This window comes from Tinamus guttatus, unplaced genomic scaffold (assembly GCF_059628265.1).
Source record: "Tinamus guttatus ecotype Peru unplaced genomic scaffold, ASM5962826v1 Tinamus_guttatus_pri_ptg000087l, whole genome shotgun sequence".
NCBI classification, from domain to species: Eukaryota; Metazoa; Chordata; class Aves; order Tinamiformes; family Tinamidae; genus Tinamus; species Tinamus guttatus.
Genome location: NW_028288621.1, coordinates 280,216 through 304,729, shown reverse-complemented (window position 1 = coordinate 304,729; position 24,514 = coordinate 280,216). Strand labels below are relative to the sequence as shown.

General features: G+C 48.5%; 1 protein-coding gene and 1 pseudogene across 1 annotated transcript; one reads left to right on the top strand and one right to left on the bottom strand.

Moving 5' to 3' along the window:
- The window catches only part of LOC148595509 (ATPase family AAA domain-containing protein 2-like), a 398,768-nt pseudogene that overhangs the window by 207,753 nt on the left and 166,501 nt on the right, over positions 1 to 24,514 (bottom strand).
- LOC148595516 (protein maestro-like) lies at positions 396 to 2,140 on the top strand. Its single transcript, XM_088520357.1, has 6 exons — positions 396 to 443; positions 654 to 836; positions 1,011 to 1,163; positions 1,356 to 1,478; positions 1,657 to 1,836; positions 2,090 to 2,140. The coding sequence occupies exons 1-6, from the start codon at positions 396 to 398 to the stop codon at positions 2,138 to 2,140; spliced, it is 738 nt and encodes a 245-aa protein (XP_088376483.1).

Below are 24,514 nucleotides of genomic sequence, written 5' to 3'. Positions count from 1 at the left end.
CTGCACCGGGGTGGGCGCAGCTGGGAGCAGTGCCGGGGGGCCATGCTGTGTGAGCACGTGCTACAAGGCTGTTGTGCTCTGTGCGCAGTGTGCTGCTGCGCGCGGAGCAGGTCCCGCAGCGCCTGGTGCAGCGGCTCTTCCACTGGCTGCGTTCCCGCTCGGCGAACCTGCGGCTCACAGCCACTGCGTTCTGTGCCGAGGTGAGGCAGCCGCGGGGCGAGGGGGCTCGCAGGGCTTCCTGCGTCTCACCCAGGTGAGGGCTGCTCCATGCTAGTGCTCACGTGTCTTGATTGCAGCTCATGAAGGACCAGCTGGTCAGGGAGAGGAAAATCGTGACTCCCCTCCTGGAGGTGCTGGCAGAGAGGTCGCGCGACCCTGTCAGCAGCGTAAGACAAATGGCCTTGAGGGGTCTGGGGAACATGGCCACAGGAACACCCACAAAGGTGAGACAGCCTCTGGTGGGTTTTGTGCACAAGCCGAGCTGCGGAGGAGCACGAAAGTGCTCGAGGAGCCGAGGCAGGTGCAGGGCTGCACTGAGGCAATGCCCTGGCATCGGGGCTCTCCCCTGGGCTTGCTCTGGAAAGCGCTGCCACTGGCGCCGCAGCGGGGAGCAGCACTGAGAGGCAAGAGCTCATGTGCGTGTCGCTCTGCAGCTGCGGAGGCACTGGGCCATAGTGGTGAGAGCGCTGCTCGGGGGCATGGAGGACGTGGGCAGACCCGAGGTGGCTGTGGAGAGCCTGTTGGCTCTGACGAAGGTCCTGGCATGGCTGGAGGCGAGGGCCATGGGCTCTGCCTTTGAAGAGGTGGCCAGGAGCTGCCGGGCACTCTGGGGGGCGGTAAGTGGAGCCGCTGTCTCTCCGTGGGCAGGCGGGAGTCCACGCGGGTTGCCGTCCCCTGCGGGCTGCTGTTGGCAGGGGGCAGCCGTTGCCGGTTGCCAGCCCTGTGGGCAGCGCCGCGCGGTGCCAAGCAGTGTGTGCTAGCAGCCTGCCCGACAGTCTTTCTCGTCACAGGAGGAAGAGGAGCTGCGCCGCTCAGCCTTTGGCCTCTATGGCACCCTGGCCTCCTCTGCGTCGGGGAGGAGATCGTTTTTCAGCAGGGAGGTGGAGGAGGCCTTTCCCAGCCTGGTGCTGCACCTTCGTGATCCGTCCCTGGCTGTGTGCAATGTAAGAGCCCCAGGCGCCCCACAGAAAGCCCTGTGGAGCTGGCTGAGCCATGGGGGCACTCGTTCCCTTCCGCATGGGGCTGCAGGAGTCTCCACGGGCCCTGTGTGATGCTGCCCTGCCGGCAAGGTTCCTTCCTCAGTGCCCAGGCAGGTGTAGAGCATCCCCATGACAGGGCCTGGGGCACTTTTGCAGGCCTGCAAGGTGACCCTGCACCTGTGTGCCCCATTTCTGGGGTCGAAGAGGCTGCAGAGGCGCCTCAACATCAGCGTTGGGCTGAGCGCGCACAAGATGCAGGACGAGGTCTGCAGACACCTGGTGAGTGAGCTGTGCGCTGGGGCTGTGTCCCTATGCTGGCTGCCCATCCCGTGACTCCCTCGTCATGGGGTCGCCCCTGTACTGGCCATGGGTGGTCAGGCGATTGGGCAGAGGGGAGCAAAGGGGGCTGCTGGAGATGGGGATGAGCTCCTGCTGCCTGCACTGTGTGTTTTCACAGGCCCAAGACTGCCCCGCGCTGTTCGAGCAGCTCCTGAGCACATCTTGGAGCTGCTGCATGGGAAGCCACCAGGCACCGCAGGCGGCAGCCGTCCACGTCCTGGGTGAGCAGCAGCGGGGGGCTGAGGCGCTGCTCCTGGCCGAGGCCCTGGGTTGGGTTCAAGGTCGGGCTCTGGGGCAGGTCGGGGCTGTGGCCATGCCCGTGCCCTGGTGGCCATGTTCCCATGCCAGGCCTGCTCCAGGCATCAGCCACGTGGCTACAGCAGTGGGGCCTGGCTAGCAAGGCGCCCAGAGGTTCTGTGGGTGCCAAAAGCCAGGGGGCTTGGGGATGCGTGGCCCTAGGGGTGCATCAGGGAAGACACCCCAGCCGGGCACCGTGGGGCATCAGGGGCCTTGTGCCCATGCTGCTCCCATCAACATCGGTGTCTTTGCAGCTCACCTTAGGCCGGAGCACGCCGAGGAGCCCCGTGCTCGACGGGCGGTAGCTGCAAAGCTCTGCACCGGGGGAGGCCAGCAGCACAGAGCAGGAGGCAAATAAAGCCGTGTCCCTGTGGAGAGGCACTGTCTGTCCGTGTGGGGCTGTGTGCGGTGCGGCAATCACCCTGGCCCTGCCTCCCTGGGGATGTGGGCCCTGCGTGGAGCTGCCTGGGGTCAGTGGAGAGCAGAGGGACTGGTGGGAGGGGGTTTGCAGGCACTGAGCTTAGGGGGCCACTGCCAGGTGCTTTGGGGCACCAGGGTCACTGGGAGCACTGGGAAGAACCTGGGGGCCCTAGTGAAGGATCCCAAAGCAAAGCCAGCTCCGCTCTCCGTCGGCAGCAGCCCGTGGCAGCGGATGAGCAGATCTGCTGCCCCGCAGCCCTGCTCTGCTGCACTGCTGGCCTGGCACAGCTGCAGGCGCCAGGGAGAACCCCCTGCCGCACGGTTTGTTGGTGCCAGCAGCGTGCGGGCAGAGCTGCTCAGCCCCTCTGCAGCACCAGGAGGCTCCATCGTCACCAGAAATGGGAACAAACCCACCCAGCCTGCCCCAGCTTCCCCCAAAGCACCCACCAAGGACATTACCTGCCAGCAGTTCCCTCCAGCCCCTTTCCCTCTTAGCACCCACAAGTTCCCACAACCCACAGTGGGGCTGGAAGGCCCAGCAGCCACCAGCTGTTGTTGCTCATGTGCCATTACACAGCAGTCAGAGTGGCCCATCCACAGGCAGGCCCATCACTGCAGAGCACAGGGTGAAATAAAGCCCCCAGGCCACCGGCAGGCACTTCCAAATGCCGCTTTTAAACCTGCATCGACAAGTCCCCTGCTTGGGAATGGGAGGCTGCCACAGAAGTGCTTCCAAAAGGAAACTGCTCAGGTGCTTCCTCTTTCTCATTTGTGTTTTTGGGGAAACAGGCATTGCCACAGCAAAATATGTGTCTTTTAAATGTAAGAGATCTAGTGCAGCTTTCCTCTTCCTTGCCCCGCTTGCTTGCAGACGACAGGCAGAGCAGGCAGAGCCCTGGCAAGAGCCCTGCAGCCGCGCTGCCCTGTTCCTGTGCCCGGGACACAGCGCTGCCGAGAGCAGCCCAGCCCAGCGTGGAGGGGCTGCAGAGTTTCCCCGTCACAGGGCTGCTGGGAACTGAGCCACACATCTGCTGTCCCCCACGCACAGAGCTTTGGACATGCTTCTCTTTGGCACTCACTTCTTTTGCATCCTCCTGTCTGCTGGAAAGTTGAGAAGAAGATGATGGAAAAATTCAAAGAGGAGCAGAAAAGAGAAGAAAGCAAAAGCCATCACAAGGTAGAACCTGATCAACTCCAGAGTATTTCCATGTCTCAAAGTAGCTTTTCCCATGCAGAGCAGATCAGATAGCTACGGGTAGAGAAGCTATGGGTAGGGAAGGTTGTGGGGAAGCTCTTTGAATCAAGAGCTTCTCTTCAGCTCAGCTACAAGGATGTGGAAACATCATCAGGAATGTCTTTCATTTCTCGAGAAGATGGAGCACAAAAGCACTGTGGGGGTTCCTTCCAGTGCAGCTGGTACCTTCTCACTGGCCTTGATGAGAGAGCAGTAAGGCCAGTGCCATGAGCTGCCCAGAGCTCCCCTCTGCAGGGATGGGCTCAACACATTCCCTGTGGAAAAAGGCTGTTTTTCTCTGTTCTTCCTCTGTTCATTTATGTTAAGGCACATTTTACTGCCTTACAAATGGTAGGGAGGAACAGTAGATTCTAAGTGTCCCATGTGGGACTCAGAAAATCCCAGAATCCCAGGATTTTTGAAGTTGGAAGAGACCTCTAGAGATCATCTCCTGTCACAGGTGCACGACCTGGCGCTTGCCTTTGTTGACCCTCAGGAGGTTCCTGTGTGCCCAACTCGCCCACCTGTCCAGGTCCCTCTGAAAGGCAGCGCAGCCCTCTGCTGTGTCGCCCACTCCCCCCAGTTTTGGATCACACGCAAACTTGAGCACTCTGTCCCATCTTCCAGGTCATTGATGAATAACCTGAATAGCACTGGGCTACAGCAGTACTGGCCCCTGGGAGACACCACTGACCACAGGCCTCCAACTAGACTCAGCCCCATTTATCACAACGCTGCGAGCTCTGCCATTCAGCCAGTTCCCAATCCACCTCCCTGATGTTGGCTTTCCTCCAGGCCTCTGGCACCGCTCCTGTTCTCCATGACCTTTTGAAGATGATAGAGAGGGGCTGAGCAATAACGCCTGCCAATTCTCTCAGCGTCTGTGGGTGCATCCCGTCGGGGCCCATAGATTTGTTTGCCTAAATAATCCCTAAAGCAATACTCTTCAACCAGGGGAAGCTGTTCCTCCCTCCAGATTTTCTCTCTTGTTCTGAGCTCTCTAGTCCATGGGGACTGGCCTTAGCAGTGAAGGCTGAAGTAAAGAAGGCATTTAGTAAATCCAGCATCTCTTTAATCTCCATCAGCAAGACACCCACCCCGTTCAGCAGCAGGCCCACATTTTCCCTCGTCTTCCTCTTGCTGCTGATGTGTTTGTTATTGGTTGCCACAGAATGAGTGATGGTGGGGGTGAATGACACAGTGCACTTCACTCGTGCATTGAAAGAAATAGTAATAGGTTTTGTTCATATGGTCAATGGTTTCACGAGATTCTAAAGGCAAGGTCACTTATTATTTACTGCATGGGGTACAGGATATACAGAGAATTACCAAGGAAACCCTCGCATTGAGGGTTTCCCAAGGGGGTTCAGATTGGACCCCCTTGCTTTGCAAACTCTTTGTGAGAGGAGTCTGGATGCAGCTGGATGCAGTCTTAGTCCCAGACCTGATCAACAGTTTAGGACTAAGGAAAATTGTGCACTGTTATGTCAGTAAAGTTTACAAGTTCAAAAAGAGCTGCTACCGTCACTTACCATGAATGTGTCAGGATCTGGCAAGGATCTCTTTAACGCTGAGGAGCATCCTTGGGAGGTGTCTGTGCTCAAGGGGAGACACTGGCGTGCAGCCCGCTGCGATGCAAGGAAAGCTCAAGGGGTTTTGGGGCTGTCCCCGTATTTATGGGAGAAGATGACTGACTGAGAGTCATTCTTTCATTTCAGAGCAATTCTGGCTGGTGTATGCACAATCAGCTTTATCTTCCCCTGAGAATGCAGCCATCAGGACCCTTAATAATGGTTAATACCTGAGTGGGGGAAGAAATCAGGGAGCTACCCACCAGGATCAGATATGTCACTGGTGATTAACACCTGAATAGGGCTACATGAGAACAGTCAGGTTGAGCTAGGGAAGGAGCACACTGGTCACACTCTGCCCCATGACTATAGTCAAGTCATCTTATCCTCACAGAGTAGTGCTATGGTCCCCCCTTGGCTCTGTGCCACAAATAGTGTATTGATAATTTTTGCACTTATAAGTCCATGGCAAGTAAACATTTTTTAACATGAAGTACTGCTATTATGTACAAATTTGTACCTTTTGGGTGGTTGAATTTGGGTTATTTGTTTGTCATACCTCGCATTTTTATATACAAAATATATGTAATACAGCTTATAGATTATAAGTAATAGAACTAATAGCTCTAGAGTTAGTAAAATGAATACAGCATTTCCATCAGTCGTCCTGCACACTGCTGCAAGAGAAAATAAAAACTTGTTTCGGTGGGGTGAGGCAGAACAGGTTACCCCATTGAAAAAGAAGGAAAAATCCATCATGCCCTAATTCTGTGTTTTGCACCACTGCTATCAGTAGCTTCCCAGGCAAGTGGGCCACGAGCTTTACCTAGAGTCCTAGGCACAGCACCGATGGATGGTAAATTGACCATCACAGGCTGTCCAGCTGTAATGTTGTTGGACATCCTCTTTTACCTGTAGGTTGAGCACTAAGCTCATCTTTCACAAAGAATGCTGGGCTTACAGGCCTTCCAGCAGGCCCACAATGATTATTTAACTGAGGGAGTACTTTGGGAAGTTGTCTGTCCCATTGAGCCTTGTGTGGGTTGAGGCTCTTTTTTTAACAAGCCATTGGCTCTTTCCACCATCCCATTTGATTTGGGATAGTATGGGGTGTGGAATACCCACTGAAATCCTTCTTGCTTTGCCCAATCTTGCACTTTTTTACATGATAAATTTGAGCCATTATCACTTTGGATAATAACAGGAGTAGGTAGATGTGGGAACCAAAACAATAGTCCTTGCACCACACTCCGCCCCTTGGCTTTCCTGCACTTAATTGCTGTAAGCAAGCCAGAGACCCCTTCCACTCCTGTGAGGAGGCCCATTGGTCTTCTTGGCCACGAGGGCACGTTGCTGACTCATGGGTAACTTGTGCACTGCCTTCATCTTCTTCTGTAGCTTCCTAACCAGTGATAATATTTAATGCAACAGTCTTTTATACCCATTTACCATTTACCCTTTTTGCTGAAGCATCTCTAAACCACATGTTTTCTGTTGGTGTTCCTTCAATGATGGATGGTACACTAAGAATTGCTGAAGGTTTAAGAGGTTCTTCCAATGCTAATGGATCTGTTTTTACAGGCATCTGTGATTTGGAAACCTTAGTATGCCCTTCAGTTAGCTGCATATTTTCTGCAGCTCCTGTTAGGTAGGCATAGCATTTTGTGGCAGTGGGGTTTGGTGCAATTCCTTCTGGGGGAGCAGTCCCCTTTAGGACTCCTTCTAGTAAATGAAATGGTCCTCTAGTTTGCACAGGTTGTCCTTGATGTGTTTTCTCAACCTGTTTAACTGCTTGGACTAAGGATAAAAGTCCTTTTTCTCCCTTTCAGAACATTGTAGTTCCCTTTCTTTAAATGCGGTCAAGCTAAACAATAAATATCTTTTTGTTCCATCAGGGCCAGCCTGTAAGTAAGTTACAGTAAGTAAGAGTAAGTTACTGTAACTTAGTAACAATAAGTTACTTGCTGAAACCTACAGTTAGCAGCACGTTCAGTGCAACCCCATGCAGCTATAAGATGGTCGTGAGGGTGTTCTGGTCCCAGGGACTGAAATTTTTCTATTTCTTCTGTCGGAGTTTTCACTACCGCTTTGTGTTCTAATTCCCACTTCTAGGGTTTGCCTTTCCTTAAGAGTGAATACAAAGGAGGAGCAGTGATAGAATATCCAGGTAGGTGCTTCTCCAATATCCTAAAGTTCCCATCAATCATTGTAATTCTTTCCTTGATCGGGGCATTTGCAGTTCTTCATTTTTTCTTAAGGAATCTGCAGGAATCCCTGCACTGCCAGCTATCCACCATGGAAGGACAAGCTGCTGTACTCGTAAGAGATGTGAAGCCAGAACTGTTCCCCCATTCTCCATTTACCTATACTGAACATGAACACACTTTCAACCCCTCACTGAGATTTATAAATGACATCTTAGGAATGACACCTTATCCTTTAATCTCTTATATGTAGCCCTTAGCAAAGCCATATCAGCATTGAAGTATAGGAGAATAGAGCTTACATCTCCTTCAAAATCCAGGCCAGGCTTTTTTTGTTGTTGTTTAAAAAAAAAAAAAAAAAAAAAAAAAAAACTGAAATATTTACCCTTCCAGCAGTTTTTCTAGCATATGATGGAGAAGTGATCTCCAACAGAAGACATTTTTAAAGTTCCAGATTGAATTTCTCCAGAAGAGTGTGTTTGGAAAGAAATGTGTCATCTGCTAAGCCTGCAGAAGGAGGTCTGTTGTGCTGCTCAAGAGTTTCTTATGCAAGTTCTGGAGAGTTCTAACCAAGCTGATTTGTCACTGAAAATATTAGGTACATGGAAAACTCGGTAAGAGAGATAAAAGAGAATGGATGGGGAATGTAAGAGGAGCAGTGAGAACAGTTGTAGGGAAAAGGGTTCTAAAGTGAGTATACTGCTGTGAACAGAATATCTGTCCTTCCTTATGCCTGCAGTTTGTCTGTGCGAAGGTGTCTCTGCAAAGCCAAACTGAATTATCTAGCATAGGGAAGAAAAACAAGTAAACCTCTGTTACGCACCCACCTGAGGACCAAAAGAAACTCAAGTTTAGTATCAAGGAATCTCTTCTAGTTTTATAGATTTTTAGCTCATTTTACTTAACTTGTCTAAGTGTCCTTGTATAAGAGCTAAAAGGTAATTGGGATAGGTTCACAGAAGCTAATATAAATTGTCCTGGCTTCCTCATCTTCAGTGGAAAGAACTAAGATCATTTTCTTTGTCTGGTATTTGGGACCTCTGCCAGCCATGTGCTGTTACTTTTGATAGCAGTTGATTGGTAATTAATTTGCGTGTGGTGGTAAACAAAATCGTTTGGGCACAGAAGACATGCGTTATTTGTCATCATGGTAATTAGTTTTACACTGTGCAGGGCAAGCAGTCTGATATCAAAAGCACCTTTCATTGTTTAAGACCTTGACCTTTCCAGGCAAAACCTGTAAAGTATTTCACACTCTTTGCCTGTAGTTCAATTAGACTGCTCTTATTAAGAGTGAAATTTAAGTGATAAAAGTGGAGCGCCTTTGAAATTATAGGTCAGAGTCAAGCCTGAATTTCACATGTGAGTATAGAAAATGATTTCTTCTAATTGTCTTACATGAGCTGCAATAAGGAGCCCAGCTGCTCTCTTTATTCAGGTGCAGTTTCCTTGACTTCTGGGGTCTCCGTTAGAAAAATCTGCAATTTGTTTGCTTCACACGATGTTTTCCTCCGGACACCCTGATGTGTTTCCATGGGCTCACCCTGCAAGGCAGGCACACTTATCTCCCAGTGCATTATCAGGTCATTCCGTGTATTTGGTTCTTGTTAACTAGAGAATAATTTACAGACTGTTATATTATATGCAGAGAGAGAGATGTTTGAGTGAAGTGAAAACAGGCTTCAAACTAACCAAGTATGAACTAGTTGTTTATATAAGGACATTTTCATAGATTTGGAGCTTTCTGAAGCTGTATCATTGCCCATGCTAGCTATGGTCTCCTTGTAGCGTTCTCAAAACTTGTTCTAGACAGGGCAGGCTAGATCTCAAACATGAACCTGCTCAGCTGGGTGAGCTTCAAGCTGAAGTTTTGCCTTGCATTCACTCTTACCTGTCCTCCAATGCCAGCAGTTGCCAGTCGGCATTTTATGATATTACGCCTGGAAATGCTATTGCGTGACTGCTGCCCTGGTAATATTCTTGCTGACATAAAATTTCAGTTAACGTAGCTGAGGATATGATTTCAGATTCAATTTCTTGTTCAAATATAGTCATCTAGTATTAACTAATCTGTGCATCTTCAGGGCTTTTCCAAAGACATTGTATGAACAAACATGTAGTGGGAGAAAAAAAATGTTTTCTATGCTTTGTTGAATATTAGGTTTCACTCTGGCACAGGAATGATATGATTCTCTTATAGCATCCAAAGTTCATAACATTTTTAATTAAGTGGCACTAGCTTTGAATTCCAGATCTGAACAGGAGTATAAAATTACAGGCAAACATTGGTCTGCCCTGATACCAGAAGATTCTGCTCTGAGGAGTGACAATCTCAATAGGAACTTTCAGATCAGATACTTTAGCTTTTAACTTTCTGGAGATAGTCTTCATCCATGGTTCTGTGTGTGTATTATTTGAGACAAGATTCCCTTTTCTCTCTGCTTTTACTAAATACATGTCTAAGTGCCTGAGATCGATCTCAGTGTTCGGCCAAAATTGCCTGGATCTAAATCTTTGTGCTGATCTCTGCACTCAAATAACGTTGGACGTTGCTAATGGCTGCTTGCCATTGGAAGTACATTACAACATCCTCAAACACGCATTTCCTAATTGCCCACCCAAGGAACTCCACTGAGTTCCAGTGGGATGGAGATAGGTGTCAAACTATCCATCTGTACAGATACATATCTGCAGGTAGCCATGTGTGCAGATTCAGGGCTTTATGCTATTGCAGTAGACAGGAAACCACTTCAGAGAAGAATAAAATGGTTGCTGAAAGCACAAATAAAATATATATTTGTTTAAACTAATAGGGAGACATTTTTTTAATAAATGATTGGGAAAACTTTCAGTTTTCTTAGGAATATCAAAACTTTTCTAAAGTATTAGCAAATCTTGTAACATTCCTGGTATGTAGGTAAACATATTTATGCATTTCACAAAAGTCTCATTTATGGGATGGAATGGACAAGCAATTTTTCAAGAGTTCACGGTCACAAATCAGTGTCGTAGGTGGGGGCCTGATTCACCAGATCATACTCCTATGGGAATATATTTCCATGTTCAAAAGAACAAAGAGAGATTGGGCTGGGAGGGGGAAACTCTTGCACATTTATATTCCTTTCCAATAACCATTTCTGATCACAGAGAGGCTTTGTGCTCAGCAGCACACAATTCAAGCCTGCTCTTTTGAATCTCCTAACTAATACAGTACAAAATCATAGCTCTACTATTTTGTGATGCTGAAGTGATGCATATACCATTTCCTTGCATATACCATTTCCATATACCATATCTTTGTTGATGCGGTACCCCTTCATCATCACCTTTTGCACTGTGTTCATTTCTACTCTTGTATTAGTTTCTGATACTTTATTAGGAGAACAGTATTTTACAGTAGTGTTACACTCAGCTGAGGTGAATATTTAAACCCTTTACAAATTTAGCTATTATCTGTGTGTGTCTCCGTAGTTATATCCATCCCTTCAAAACTATGTGAATGATATATCTATAGTTCTCCTTTAAAAAAAAAAAAAAAAAAAAAAAAAAACAGTGTAGCAGTGTATACATGTAGCAAATACTACTTTTTTTTGGCTTTCATCATTTGTATGGTTTTACTGCCACATAATATTGGTGGTATTTGTGCAGTGTGTGGGCTTAAACTGCCGAATTTGGATCGAGTTGATTCATCACAGAGGACATTTGAACAGTGCTTTACTGAAATGCTGCACAAGCTCAACATGAGGATCTGTGTGTGCACAAAGAGTCAGTCGAAGAGGTGGCGCTGCCCTGGTCTAGCAGGGACAGACATGTAGCTTCAGGGCTAGGAAGAGCAGCAGCAACTTATACTTGCCATTTTGCTTGTACATCAGAGATGTGAACGTGGTCTGGAAGAGATGCTGTAGCGCACTAGAAAGCAGGGGGCTGGCTCTTTGTTCAAGGCTTTGAAAGATTTTGATCTTTTTATTTGTTTTAGGCTGACAGGACACGTCCTTGGTTCTAGGTGTAGATTCATCTGTTTAATGTCCTCCATGATGAAAGTGGTGATTATCAGGTAAAACAGGGAATAAGGCAAGGGGTACTTCAAGAGACAGGAGTGTGTCCTTGAAGACTTTCTGCCTTCCAAAGAACTCTTGTTAACCTTTGCTTTGGGGGGATGGGAAGCTGCTTTTTTTTTAGCAGTGCTTTACTAGTGTCTCTACAGTCATACAAAGGAATTTCTACATTTCTGTAAAGTACTTTATTCTGATATTGTACGTTCATGAATAACAGCTTAGGCTTCAGCTTCTGTTGCGTAGAAGTGCTGAATGTTTGGTGCAAACCCCATATGTTTGTGTGTGTTTCAGATTCTAAAGTCTGCAAGTCTCAGAAGTCTTAGTCTTTGATATGATATTCCCTCTTTTTCATAAGGCACTCTGAGGAAAGTATATCTAGACTGTATGGACACTTAAATTTCACCTTCCTCATGAAGTATTGCTCCCATCACTATGGGAGCTTTCATGGCATTGAGTTCTGTCACTTGGAAAATCCTTTTTCAGCATAGTTATGTTTTGGTTGCTGCTGTAGCAGATGCCAACAGCCATGCTTCTCGTGTTGGCCTGCCTAACAGCATGCTCCCCAATTAATTTGGCACATTCAATCTAATGCTTTTTTCTGTACTGCAGCCCCAGGCTTGCAGTCTTGGAGATGGAGTTTTGGGAGGCTCCTGCTGGGAGAACAGCTCTTACCTGCCTCCCCACCCACAGAGTGGAAGCCCCTAAATCCATCATTGATCTGATTGGAGCTGCTCCTTCCTGTTCTGTTTCTCGTCTGTGGATCGTTGCCTCCAAGTTCAGCTCAGCTCTGGAAGGAACCAGGGTAGAAGTGGACTAGGAAATATCAGGCCCTCTGCTAGATGGGAAAGGGGAGATAGTGACAAAGGACTTGGGAAGGGACAAGATGCTTAGTGCCTTTTTTGCCTCTGTCTTCCCTGGCAAGACTGGCCTTCAGCAATCTCATCTTCAAATCTCCAGCCAGTCTTTCTTTGCTAGTATAAAGCCCAGCAGAATATCAGTGCCTCTCCTCTGCCCACAAAATCCAGCTAAACCTTGTGCCCACGAGTACAACCCTTAGCTCTGCCTTCTGCCAAGTAAAGGAGATAGTGTCCAAAGTGCTGCAGAACACGAGGTAGACCACATGCTCTGCCCTCCCCTCCTCTACACAGACATCATGGAGGGCTCTCAAGAGTGGTTAAGCATGGTTTCCCCTTGTGGATGTGTGTCACTACCCTGAGCTCCTTCTTCCCAGGCTGGAGCTGGCATGCCCACGGAGCCGCCGGGTGCCCCGGGGCTTCTGCGGGGCTGCAGGTGAGGCTGCTGGGCCTGCTGTTGCCAATGGCGGTGCCTTGCCTGGCAGGAGCTGGTCCCGCAGCCAGAGCATCTGCGCAGGCAGTGCGGGGCAGAGTGCTCAGGGAGGCATCACTGCTGCCATGAGCAGGGCCAGGAGCAGGGGGCCTTCCTGCCACTCCATCCCAGTGTCCCCTGTCTGTGCGACTGTTGAGATCAAGGGGAGGGTGAGATTGGGGAAGAAGAATCACTCGACTCCTGCTACACAGCACACAAGAGTTTATTGCACATTTACTGCACTGAGCCCCGGTGAGAAGGACACCGGGCTCAGCGCGGGGCTGGTTAGCGGTATCTCTGACCCGTGCTGAGCTCTCCGGTGTCCCGCAGCTGCTCCTCCTGGCCTGGCAGCTCCATCAACTTCAACAGGACCAAGGCCAGGAGGAGCCGGGGAGGCCCCCACAAGCTCCGGGCCTCCCCCAAGTCTGTGTCCTGAGCTCAACTCTGAGCTCAGCTGTTTGGCCACTTCTCAGGCCATCTTCTGGCTGCTCGTCTCGCCCGCGCTTCCTGAGGTGGCCGAGGATCCTTGTTATGGGAGCCCGTGTGCAGGGAGGGGTCACTGTTGGCAGGGCCAGGAGCAGGGGGCTTCCTGTGGCTCTGTGCTGGTGCTCCCTGCCTGGCTGTCTGGCAAAGGTGAGAAGTTTTGTGGGCAGAGGAGAGGCCCAGGGAGAGGCACTGGTGTCCTGGGCCTCTCCCTGATGACGAGGGCCCCATGTTCTCCATCGCGGTGCACAGATGTTTTTTGCACCGCCCAAGGGGACAGGGCACCAAGAGGCCCAGGGAGAGGCACTGATGGGTTGCGCCTCTCCCAGATGACAAGGGCCTCAGGTACCCTGCTGTGGTGCACAGATGTTTTGTGCACCGTCCAAGGGGACAGGGCACCAAGAGGCCCAGGGAGAGGCACTGATGGGTTGCGCCTCTCCCAGATGACAAAGGCCTCGGGTACCCTGTTGCGGGGCACAGATTTTTTGTGCACCGCCCAAGGGGACAGGGCACCAGGAGGCCCAGGGAGAGGCACTGATGGGCTGCGCCTCTCCCAGATGACACGGGCCTCAGGTACCCTGTTGCGGGGCACAGATGTTCACCCCAGGGGGACAGGGGCGCCGGGCCGGTGGGCGCTGCTCAGCACAGCCTCTGTACAGGGGCTGTGCTTCACAGCGTCCCACTGGTGTCATGGGCGGCCTGGCGGTCCCTGCGCCCTCTCCTCCTCCTCAGGGCGGCGACGCGGCGACGGAGCCCCCTGCCCAGCGCCCGCCAGCCCCCGCAGGAGCAGCCGGGGCAGAGCAGGGAGCGAAGCGCCGCTCGCCAGCCGGAGCCGGCTGCAGGAGGGGAGGGAGCCTCCGTGTCCCCGGAGTCCACCGTTTCCCAGCGCTGCGGCGCTGGGACAGTGGAGGGCTCCTCGCTCCCGGAGCTGTTGGGAGACTCGGGCTGGGGTGGAGACCCAGATGGGCTGGTCTCCACCACCAGGATGGGTGCCCAGAGGCGCTGCAGGATGGATTTGCGCGCCGCAGTTGGGGGCCAATCCAGGTGGGGCTCCCTGGGGATGAAGCCAAGGAGTTCCTTGCCCGGCCCCAGGAACACCACCTGGATGGCCCCCAACTGCACACGGCGGCGAGGTTGGGACGGGCCATGAGGCTCCCCGGTCACCCCGCCGTCCGTGCCTGGGCACCTGGGAGGGAGAAGGCAGGTCAGGAGGGGGCCGGGGCTGCCCAGTGTCCCCAGCAGGAGGCCCTGGCGCTGGCGGGTCCAAGGGAACCCGGCCCAACTCTTGACCTCCTGGCCCACCCTGCTCCTGCTCGTGGGACCAAGCCAGCGCCTCAGGGCAGCCCCGGCAGGGCCGGGCTCCACTTACCCTTCCAGCCCCCTCCCAGCAGGCTCTTCCGGGAGCTCAAAGGGGAACACGGAGACTGTGGGAGAGAAGGCAAGAGGCCGTCAGCGCCGTGGGGCAGCCCCTGCGCAACCACAGCCAGCAGAGGGGTGGGCGCCGGCAGCCGGGGTGCTGGCCAGGAGCCACTACCGTGGCTACGCTCAGGACAGGGCCGCTCACCTCCAGGGATGAACATCATGGCCATCCAAAAAGACGCCAGGACGCGGCAGGCCGAGGGGATGCCCAGGATGGTAAGGAGCACGAGGCTCAGGGCCACGAGCTGGCACGCGGCTCGCACGCGAGAGTCCATGTCACCGAGGTGACAGGGCCTCGCGTGCGGCCGGCGCCAACCTCTTCACCCAAGTCCTGTTTGCAGAGGAAAACACGGCCCAGCTCATGTTAGTGGCCCCAGCAGTGACCCGCAAGCCCAGCCCCAGGTTGGGCAGCGGCACCACAGCCCTGCCCAGCAGCTGCCTTCCCACCCACTGCACCCACTCCCGGCCTCAGCCCCTCAGCTCTGGGCTCACCCTCGCGCCTGGCGTCCGCAGCGGAGTAAAATCCAATAATAAAATCAGCTCAAGGCCGACGAGAGGATATCTGGGAAGAGAAGGGCACCCTGTACTCACTCCATGTGCCCTCCCTGGCACCAGGCAGCAGTTGGGGGCCCTTGGGAGGTCACTGAGCAAAGGAAGGCTGGAGAGGGGGCCCTGGAGTGGCTCTTACCCCACAGCCTCACTCCTTGACCACAAGGTCCAAGTCTTTGCCCATTCGCAAATGGGCAAAGTGACCCAAGGCCACCCCAGCACCACCTTTATAACGGGCCTGGGACTGTGATGCAATAGCGGTGTCACAGCAACAGCCCTGGGCCACACGGCAGGTGTTCTGATGCGATGCCAACATCATGGCAACATCCCTGACTCTGGTGACACCCGAGGGCTTGGAATGTTGTGTGATGCCGACGTCCCGGCAACATCCCTGGGCCTAGTGATGCCCCTGTGCTGTGCTGACACTGTCATCACCCAAACACCAACACTGCCCAGCACTGCAAGGAGAAGCCGAAGGCAGCTCTGGCAGCAGATCCCCAGCGGCACCTAAGATCCATCATGGCCAAGCCCATGTGCAGGTTGCGGCCTTTTCCTGGCGATGATGGACTCTGGTGTCCCGGTCTTGCAGGGAAAGGCAGCACGGATGTGTCTCCAAATGCTTTGCTTCCCAAAAAGACCTTGTTCCCGTCAACGCTGTCTCTTCTTACAGACTCCATCTAAGGAATGACTTGCAGGCAGGAAAATGATGCACTCAATATCCACCTTCCAGTCCTCCCTGGCCCAGTAGTTACTGCGAGTGCCCATGATCACAGATTCACTGAATTAAGTGGAGAGCAGAGGAAGCGTGTGTGTAATGCAGAGGATTACCCTGGGGTAAAGGAGGTGTGAAAAGTCAAAACGCATGCAAAAAGTTAGCTGGGTCTTTCTGTACTTTCATTGCATATTATTTCCTCTTCTACAACTCAATATATGTGCCTTGAACATTGCCTTAGAGTACAATAAGAGCAGTTATGTAGACCGTTACTTTTGCAGCATAAAATAATCTTTTAAAAACTGCAATCCAGTAACAAAGCCGTAGGAGATAAACATCCTTTACAACTGTCAAACTCTGAGCAAATGCTCATTTTTTTTATTGCTGCAAAGCATGCCTTATTCTGAGAAAGGAGAGAGAATAGCCAGTATCATGCCTAATATTTGAATGATCTGTTTGCAAGAACAGATATTGATGTTACCTTAAAAAAAAATGGTTGAGGGCTAAAAGGTAATAAACAAAAGTGCTGAAATACCAAGCACTACGTCTAACCCTACAGCTCAAGGGCTGTAAATTAATGGCATACTTTTTCAACATAGCAATGAACTACAAAAATTGTGCAGGCTCTTATTCCTTGCAAGGCCAACACAGCTCTGAAATTTAAGTGACCTTTTGCCACGTAAGACTGATCTTGGAAACACATGAGTGTTTCAAATCCTGCTTCTGGAAGGGTCTGTGTGAAACCTTTTGTAATGACGTTTCAGTTTTGGTGGTAATGCTGACCGTCATTTTTACTGGCCCAAAGCAAAACCAAACATAGTTAACTAAGTCTCTTGTAGTGAATTCTATCAGCTAGATAAGACATGCAGCACAATGTACAGAACATTTGCTGTTTGTGGATGTAGTCCAAGAACGTGAGGCCAGCTCATCTTTTTTGGTTAAAAGCTCTGATCAGGACAGTTCCGTCTCTGCATAAGGAGACTATCATTACATCACAGATTGGTTCACCTCTGTTCCCATTATTCAGGCTTATGCATGCAGTAAAAAGTTTATACAATGCATGCTGGAAATTGGTGGAAGAATTCCTACTGATTTCCATTAGATTGTGCCATAATATGGGGCCTTGTGTTTTATTGCATTGCCTTAGCACTTGGTCCCCTAATAAAAAGCAAGGAGCCTTGGTAATTTTTTTTTCTTGTATGACTCATAAACAGCTGCATATAAAAATGAGAATATCAGACAAAGGTAAGTTCTTATATCATTTATACCTCCTTAATTATCTTTGCCAGAAGATAATTAAAACCAAAGCTATCATTGCTTTTAATTAAGCAAACGTCCTTAGAATGGCAAGAGTGCTGCCTTGTGTTTATCCCTGCTGGAAATGTTTATTTCTGTTTAGAAATTTTAATATGAAATACCAGAAGGAAGGAAGGACAGTAGAGGCTTCAAATATCCTGGCTCCTCGTCCTGTATATTATGTTTTCCAAACTGCGCCTTCAAGGTGAGCACTCAAGATAAGCCACTCCTCTGCAGTCCATCTAATTTGTTTTTCCATTGTTTTCTTAACTTGTCTTACATGCAATAATCATTATAATGCAAGTAACACTGCTGGGAAAATCATTTCTTCCTCACTGAATAGAAAATAACTTATACTACATTTGAATCATAATTGGCCTTGTGTTTATTTCATGGACTTGCAGTCAACCTATGACTTCTCTAGCTGAGGGAGTTCTGTGTCTTCTGGCTAAGATCCTGCTTGTTACAAAATATTATGAAATCTTCTTCTCATTAAATGTAATAAAAAACATTTAGGAATCTGAACTGATTTTTTTATGTCAGATGTTCAATATTATGTTCCTGAAGATTTAAGAAGTTTCTGAATATTTATTAGGAAGGTGGAAGCCTGTTCTAGACAGGCTTTGAACTGTGCTCCTTGCTAGAGTAACTGAACAACTTTCCGCAATAGATTTGTCACATCTTCTATTATTATAAGGTTATTATTCCCTTTCACTGTTTCTCTATAGTTCAGCTACAACAATGGAAACGACTCTTATGTGCTATATATGAGCACAAAGCCCGTATAAATGATGTCAGCTATTCAGCCAGAGGATGAACAGTAGTTGACAGAGGTTATCAGTACCCTGCATTGCACTCACACCTCTGGGATGTCATGCAGTGTGCCAGAAACATCTTCAACTACACTCTATTTGATTAAACATATTCAGGGCTGGTGGACTGCACTTAGCTTAATTTAAATGAGAAAGTGGTATCTGAGAAAAAAAAAACGAGTTTTTAAATTGTTTTTGTTTTGTTTTATTCATTTCAGTGATTTAGTTTCCTATGGAGTGCTTATGCTCCTGAGCTAATGCTCAGGGTGTTTTGCGAGGGGAGCTCATGGGTTTCTTTTTCTGTGATGAGCCGTATAAACCCTCTGCATGCAGCAGACTCAGGAAAGACATGGGTTGGTGACCTTGAGTCCAAGAGAGGCTTGAAAAGCTGTTTATCACTGGCATATGGATTTTCTCAGTTTTGTTATTTGGGGAGGAGAGCACTATTAAGCACTTTTTGAATTCAAGTCCTCCCTTTGTTACCCAGAGGCAGCTGGGGATACTCCTTTTTTTATTCCTCCCTTTTAGGGTGTCTCTGTGCTGTAACTTTGCACTTTGCTATGAAGCTCCAGCTGAGGTCTTGCCGGGAGCAGCCGTGCGCCTCAGTGCCTGGGGGAAGGCATTTGCAGAGCTGGGCTCCTGCTGCTGAAACCTGCCAGCCCTGCTCCAGCAGAACTGCATGTAAATTAGTAAGTGGAATTAAAACAGCTGTGAAAAGCTACAATAGCTTTAAACTATACACCAGGGGTCCTCAAACTACGGCCGGCGGGCCGGATATGGGCCGGATAGTCAAGAGCAACTGTCTAGAGGTCATCTTGACCCTTCACTACATCTCAATAATCTCAGGCCGTACCACAACCGCCCAGCGCTTCCATCTGTGCTTCCTACAATCTCCAGACTTTCCAACAGCAAGAAAGGTGCCAGCACAACAGCACATGCCATACATACTGAGGTTGTACGCAGTGATAGCAAATAGATTCACACTGATCAAACCACCTTTCCCTGGATGGCCAGTCACTTACCCATTGGCAAGCATATCCAGTGCAGATACATGCAGCTTCTCCCGCTCAGTCGCTGCCTGTGATTTTGCCTGCCTCATCATCTTTCTCACTGCACTGTCCAGCTCTTTCTGGAGCCGTGCTCAACTTGCAGTGCCAAGCAGCTCCAAACCATTAGCCATGGCATGCAGGTGAAAGGAGTTCCAGGCTTTAAGGCATCATCCAGTAGAATCACGCTGAAGAAGTAAAGGTTACACTCATTAAAACTTGGATCTGCTGCTTTTAACTTGGAGAGACATCCCTCCATAAATCCTAGAGTCTCCTTATTGGTCCAGGTTGCATACTGTAACAGAGAAAGGCAATTGCTAGAAAGCAGATGATGCTGAACTTCTTGTCATTCGCACAAGCAAGTCAAGCTCAAAAGTAAGCAAGCCAAAAGAGGAAAAGAGAAACTCTATTTTCAGGTAAAAGTTAGCTTAGTAGGATGATGGAGATCCTGGCTTCTTTAAGGCAAGCCGGCAAGTGGAAGAACTTACATTCTAGTTATGCAGTTTATGTCTGGTGGTAGATTTTCCAGTGCTGAGTAGAAAGAGCTGACTGGCTGGAGGTTTGCCCTGCAGCTGGAGTATTTAGCATAGCTCTCTGAAAGAGAGATTTTTTTTTATTATTATTATTATTTATTTGCTCTCTACTAATGGCTGGCATTAGTAGCCATGTGGCAGATGGCTTCTGAGGTTTCCCCTTCTCTTCTCAGACAGCCACTTTAACTCACAAGCCTTGCATGAAGGTCACATCTGGGAGTCCACAAGCTTCTGGTTACATTTGGATGAAATTGCTTAAAAGACTCACATATTGCTGGGAAGAACAAGGGACACCTGTGCACACATGCATGCACAGGCCTTGCTGAAGCCTTCTTTCCTGAAGATTCTCATGTAAAAATAGCTTTTTTTCTAATCTTTTGGTTGATAAGAAATTTAAAGAATGTATGCAGCTGTTCATACACAAGGCCCTTCATTTCACGAGCTGTCACTTTTTTCTCGTTTTTTACCTTTGGGTGTGCTTCCACCATGGTTAAAAAAAAGGAGCAAGAAAAAGCTGGGAGGAAAATGTGAAGAGCCATCTAAAACCCTTATGGAGTAACAATCATACAGGAGAATCAATTAAATAGAGTCAGCAGTGGTAGAAGAGGAGACACACTTTAGAAGGTAGAAGATTTCCCCATGTTATGAACCTTGTTAGCCCAGAACCATCCTGAATGCAATACAATGCAATGTTGGCCTAGTCACCTCTTGGCAAGTAGTGACACAGCAAAAGAAAAGCGTGCTTTGCTTCTGATGAAATCAAGACCACAGGTAGCACACAGGCCCCATAATCTGACACATAAATCCACCAAGCGCCTGCATTTAAGCCAGCTACTAACTGCCCCCCAGACCTGTGCACAGTCCTTATGTAAAGGAAGAACATGCACATCCCATCAAGATAAAATACAATAAAACCCACATTTGGGGCTCACAAACAGAAAAATAAATGGGAAAAAGGTGGTTTATCTTGTTATATGAGGAAGGCAGGATATTGTATTTCGCACTTATTTTACTCTGTGCCATGTACTTTTCAAATAAATGCTCCTCCATGTTTAACTTCATTAGTCGTTCTTGCCTAAATTGGGTAGTAAGTATTAAGGATTTCTTAACACTCAGACACTTGTTTTGGACTGCAGCCACGTCTGCAGTGCAACCACTCATCTTCCCCATCTGCCCCAGCACTAGTCTAGTCCTAACCTTGCATCTGCCCCAAACATTTATTCCAAAATAAATCTGCACAGCCTCCTTCTCCAAGCAAGCCCCTGCTCCCACAGGGCAAATACAGAGACTCCAGAAAAAGGAAAAAAAGCAGAAAAGGAGACCACATGGCAACATACCCTTACCATACCCAATCCTTAGTGAAGGAGTCAACGCTCCAACAGGGATCTACCAGGACAGGAGAACCAAGTGCAAAACCTCCTTTCTTGTCCTCTTGCTGTTTCCCTGGGAAAAACACAGAGCAAATCCCTTTGGTTGGTAAGTGGGTCACCGGCACAATGCCTTTTTAAAGATATCTTTTAGCTTTTGATTAAAAATAAAATAAAACAAAGGACGCATGTATAATCACAAGCCTTTCTGCAGGGCTTACTGTCTGTCCTGGTCTTAAGTGGCATAGCTGATGCTTTTCCTTCTGGCCCATTCCAGAGAGGGAGTCACAGCAGGCGGGCAGCAGCTCCCAGAGGGAGTCTATTCCCCAGTTTTTTGTGGCACATGGAGGATAGTTTTGTTTCTTTGGGTAGTGGAAGAAGCGTTTCTGGGCAGAGGTGGTTGGTGCTCATCAATGGGGATGCTGCCACTTTCAAAGATCAGAGCTGGACTAGAATTACTATCAGCAATCCCATCTCTGTCTCTTTTTTTTGGAAAGAGACAACAGGATTCTTCTCTTGCAGATCCAAACTGCCCTGTCCACTGGGATCAAGCTGCACTACCTGACTTGGGACATAAGGCAGCTTTTTCCCTTCCTTTCCCGTTTTTAAGCATCGCTCTACATGCAAAGACACAAATTCAGGACTCCAGAGTCCACTGATACAAGTGCCATCATCATGAAGCACTTGGGCTCAGAAGAAGCCCTGGCTGCATTGACCAGAAGAAAGCCAAACAAGAGCACTCCTCTCATGCTTGTCAAGGGATCAGCTTTGGCCTGGAAAGCTAGAGAAAACGAAGGTCTCCAGGCTCTAGAGTTCACTGCCTCCACTGTCACACACATCACAGACCTCAGCACAGCCTGTAGCCTCAAAGAATGGCAGACAGAAAGCATTACTGTCACTAGGATTGAAAAATATTTGCAGCGCTCTGTGAATGAAGTTACGCTGGGAGTACTATGAGCAACAGGAGTGCCACTTCCTACGGTGTAAACTCCAGAGCTGCTCCTCTTCTTCTGCTTTGTGCTGCACATTTTGTTTTACTCTCACTCCCCTCTTCAAGACTCTTGGATTAAGGTTTTCTGTGTGGAATGCCAGTATTTTGTTCTGTCTGTGTGTGCTCTCTACGTCGGTTCCTTCCACTTAGGTATCCCTCCCCTTTTTTTCATATGTACTTAGAAAAGCATTTTTTCCACATTGTGTCAGGTATTTCGCACCTGTGGATTAATTGTCTTGTTGACCTAAGAAAACCATCTCTCTTCTTGTCAAGTGAGTGCCTTTTGATAGAAAAAGGGAAAGTAACTGTAGCTAGAAGTGGCAATGCTAGACACAATTCATTTAAAAAAGAGTGTCTATGAGACAGAGAATATTTTCCTTCCTTCAGAAGAGCAGCCCTGCTTTGATGACATGGCTGTTGCAGTGTGTGAATCTCTAAGCCCTTTATTCTCATAAACCTTCCGCCTAGTGTAGAGTCTGGAAAGTACATGTCAGACATGGGTAGCACCAGTGGCAAAAGTGCTGTGAATCCCCCCGTCTTTGTTTAAGAGACCAAGTAGAATCAGGAGTTGATAGGCCTGGAGTCTTCACTAGCTCTTGATGCTGTGCTTCAAGTTCTACCTCTCATCTACAAAGCAGACATGAGTGCCACCAAGGCAGTGTGCTTTTCTGGCAGCAGATGGCTCTTTGTGCGGCGTGGCTCCTTGGGAACGTGTTCCCTGGCAGTCCTTATCCAAGGGCCAGCACAGCCACCTTTCTCTTGGGTGTCACTGCCATACGTGTGAAGACAGTGGCTTTTACTGATCATATAGGAATTTACCAAGCTGTGAGGAGAGAAACATTTTTTCTCTGTACCTTTAGCCCGTACTTGCCTCATCCAAGGGAAACCAATTATTTTGGAGCCGCCATCAGAAAGAAAGTTTGGCCGAATGTCATTATGGAGCAAAGGCAGAAGATACCACTCACCCACCTGTAAATATGTGCTACCTTATCTACACTGCAAACTCTGGCAGAGAACTGATCATGAATAGGTTGCAGTAAAAACCATAGCTGTTCCCAATGGAATAGGCATCATTCAATTGCAGTGTGAAAACTACCACGACAATGATGACATCTTTTAGAAAAACAAGAGCTTTCTTTTTAGGTTTGGCCCTCTCAACCTCACTGCAATTGCATCAGCTTCTAAAAGCTTATACTGCTTCCTCCTTTGAGCTTGACAAGCTCACAGTGCATCGCCCTCATCTCATCAGCATTCACCGTTGCTCTATCCCACTTCATTTCACAAGAGTTAACCGAGTTAACCATGCCATGCCCTCTACAGCTGCCTTTTCAATAGAGAATTATCTATTCAGACACCAAAAAACAGATAGACGAAGACATCTCATACCTTTTCCATAAAATAGAAGGCCCAGTGCCAGTAATTACGACAAGCAAGCATATCACTGTTCTGGCAGGGAAAATATATATACATATATTTACAAGATAAATTCCCATTTTAAATCTATCCAGTCAGCCTTTTTTTCCAGTCAATAAAAGCTAATACTTCATGAGAGAGAATGGACAAAACTTTACACCAGGTGCCCACCATAACTTCTCCCATGATATGTTGGCTTTCTGTGGCTATTTAAAGAGATTCCTCAAAAACAGTGCTTTCCCCACATCATTTTCCAGAGAGGGACTGAATTTCAATGCATCACATTATTTCATCCTTTTGGGTCATTTCTTTTTCGGGGGAGAGGGAGAGAAGAGACCTATCTGTAAGGACAGTCACGTCAGTCTCCGCTGAAATACACATCTAGAGTCTCCAAAATATACAAGTGTAGTCTACAGTTGCCCAGGGAGCTGCTGGAGAAAGATACCACTTGGATGAGGGCAATTCAGGCCAACTCTCCACATACCCAGAAAAGGGAGGGAGGAATCACTTCTTAAATGCAACTATCACTGCTGAGTCCAGAAGCTACATTAGACACCAAACACATCAGCAGTTCATCCAGTTCAACATGAAAATAACAGAAACACCTTGTGCACTGGCCAAACTTGGCACTATTCTCTCCAACTGCTTCAACACACTTCCCTAGCTTACCTCAAGAAAATGTCATTTTGGGAGTGCACAAAGACAAGACAGACAGGAGCACACTTCCACAACCCTTTGGTGAAAATTAAAATGGGAGAGAGGTTCTTTCCTCTTCTCTCCCTCTTCCTTGGAAGGATAGACGGTGTGAAAGGACAGGCGTCCGGTGGCCCTGGCCTAATAACTTCTTTGCTCTTTAGGTAACTGCAGCATTCGTAGAAAGGATGGTGGAAGCTCATGCAAAACGCATAACCCTCCTAAAATGCCTTTTTTTCTGCCTCTCTCACATTTAAGAAGGGAAAGGCAAATTAAAATATACAAAGACATACAACAACTAGTTGTATTGCAGGAAGAAGACAAAGCTCATCACATATGAAAAAATGGTCATCGATCTCTTCCACTCTTAAAAAGAAATTAAGTAGTTCTGTTCCTCTTCATAGCCGTGTCATATGCAAGAGATAAAACATAACTGTTCTTTTCCAGCACTCATGAGGATTCAACCGGACAAGTTAGTCCTCCTGCATGGAGGGACACTGCATGGAAGAGAAATGAACAAGCTCATCTAAGCTTACATGATCCTTCGGCAGAGCA

Coding starts and splice junctions, on each gene's coding strand:
- LOC148595516 (XM_088520357.1), top strand. CDS start 396: ATGGCCTTGAGGGGTCTGGGGAACATGGCCACAGGAACACCCACAAAG. Junction 444..653: donor CCACAGGAACACCCACAAAG/GTGAGACAGCCT, acceptor GTCGCTCTGCAG/CTGCGGAGGCACTGGGCCAT. Junction 1,164..1,355: donor CGTCCCTGGCTGTGTGCAAT/GTAAGAGCCCCA, acceptor GCACTTTTGCAG/GCCTGCAAGGTGACCCTGCA.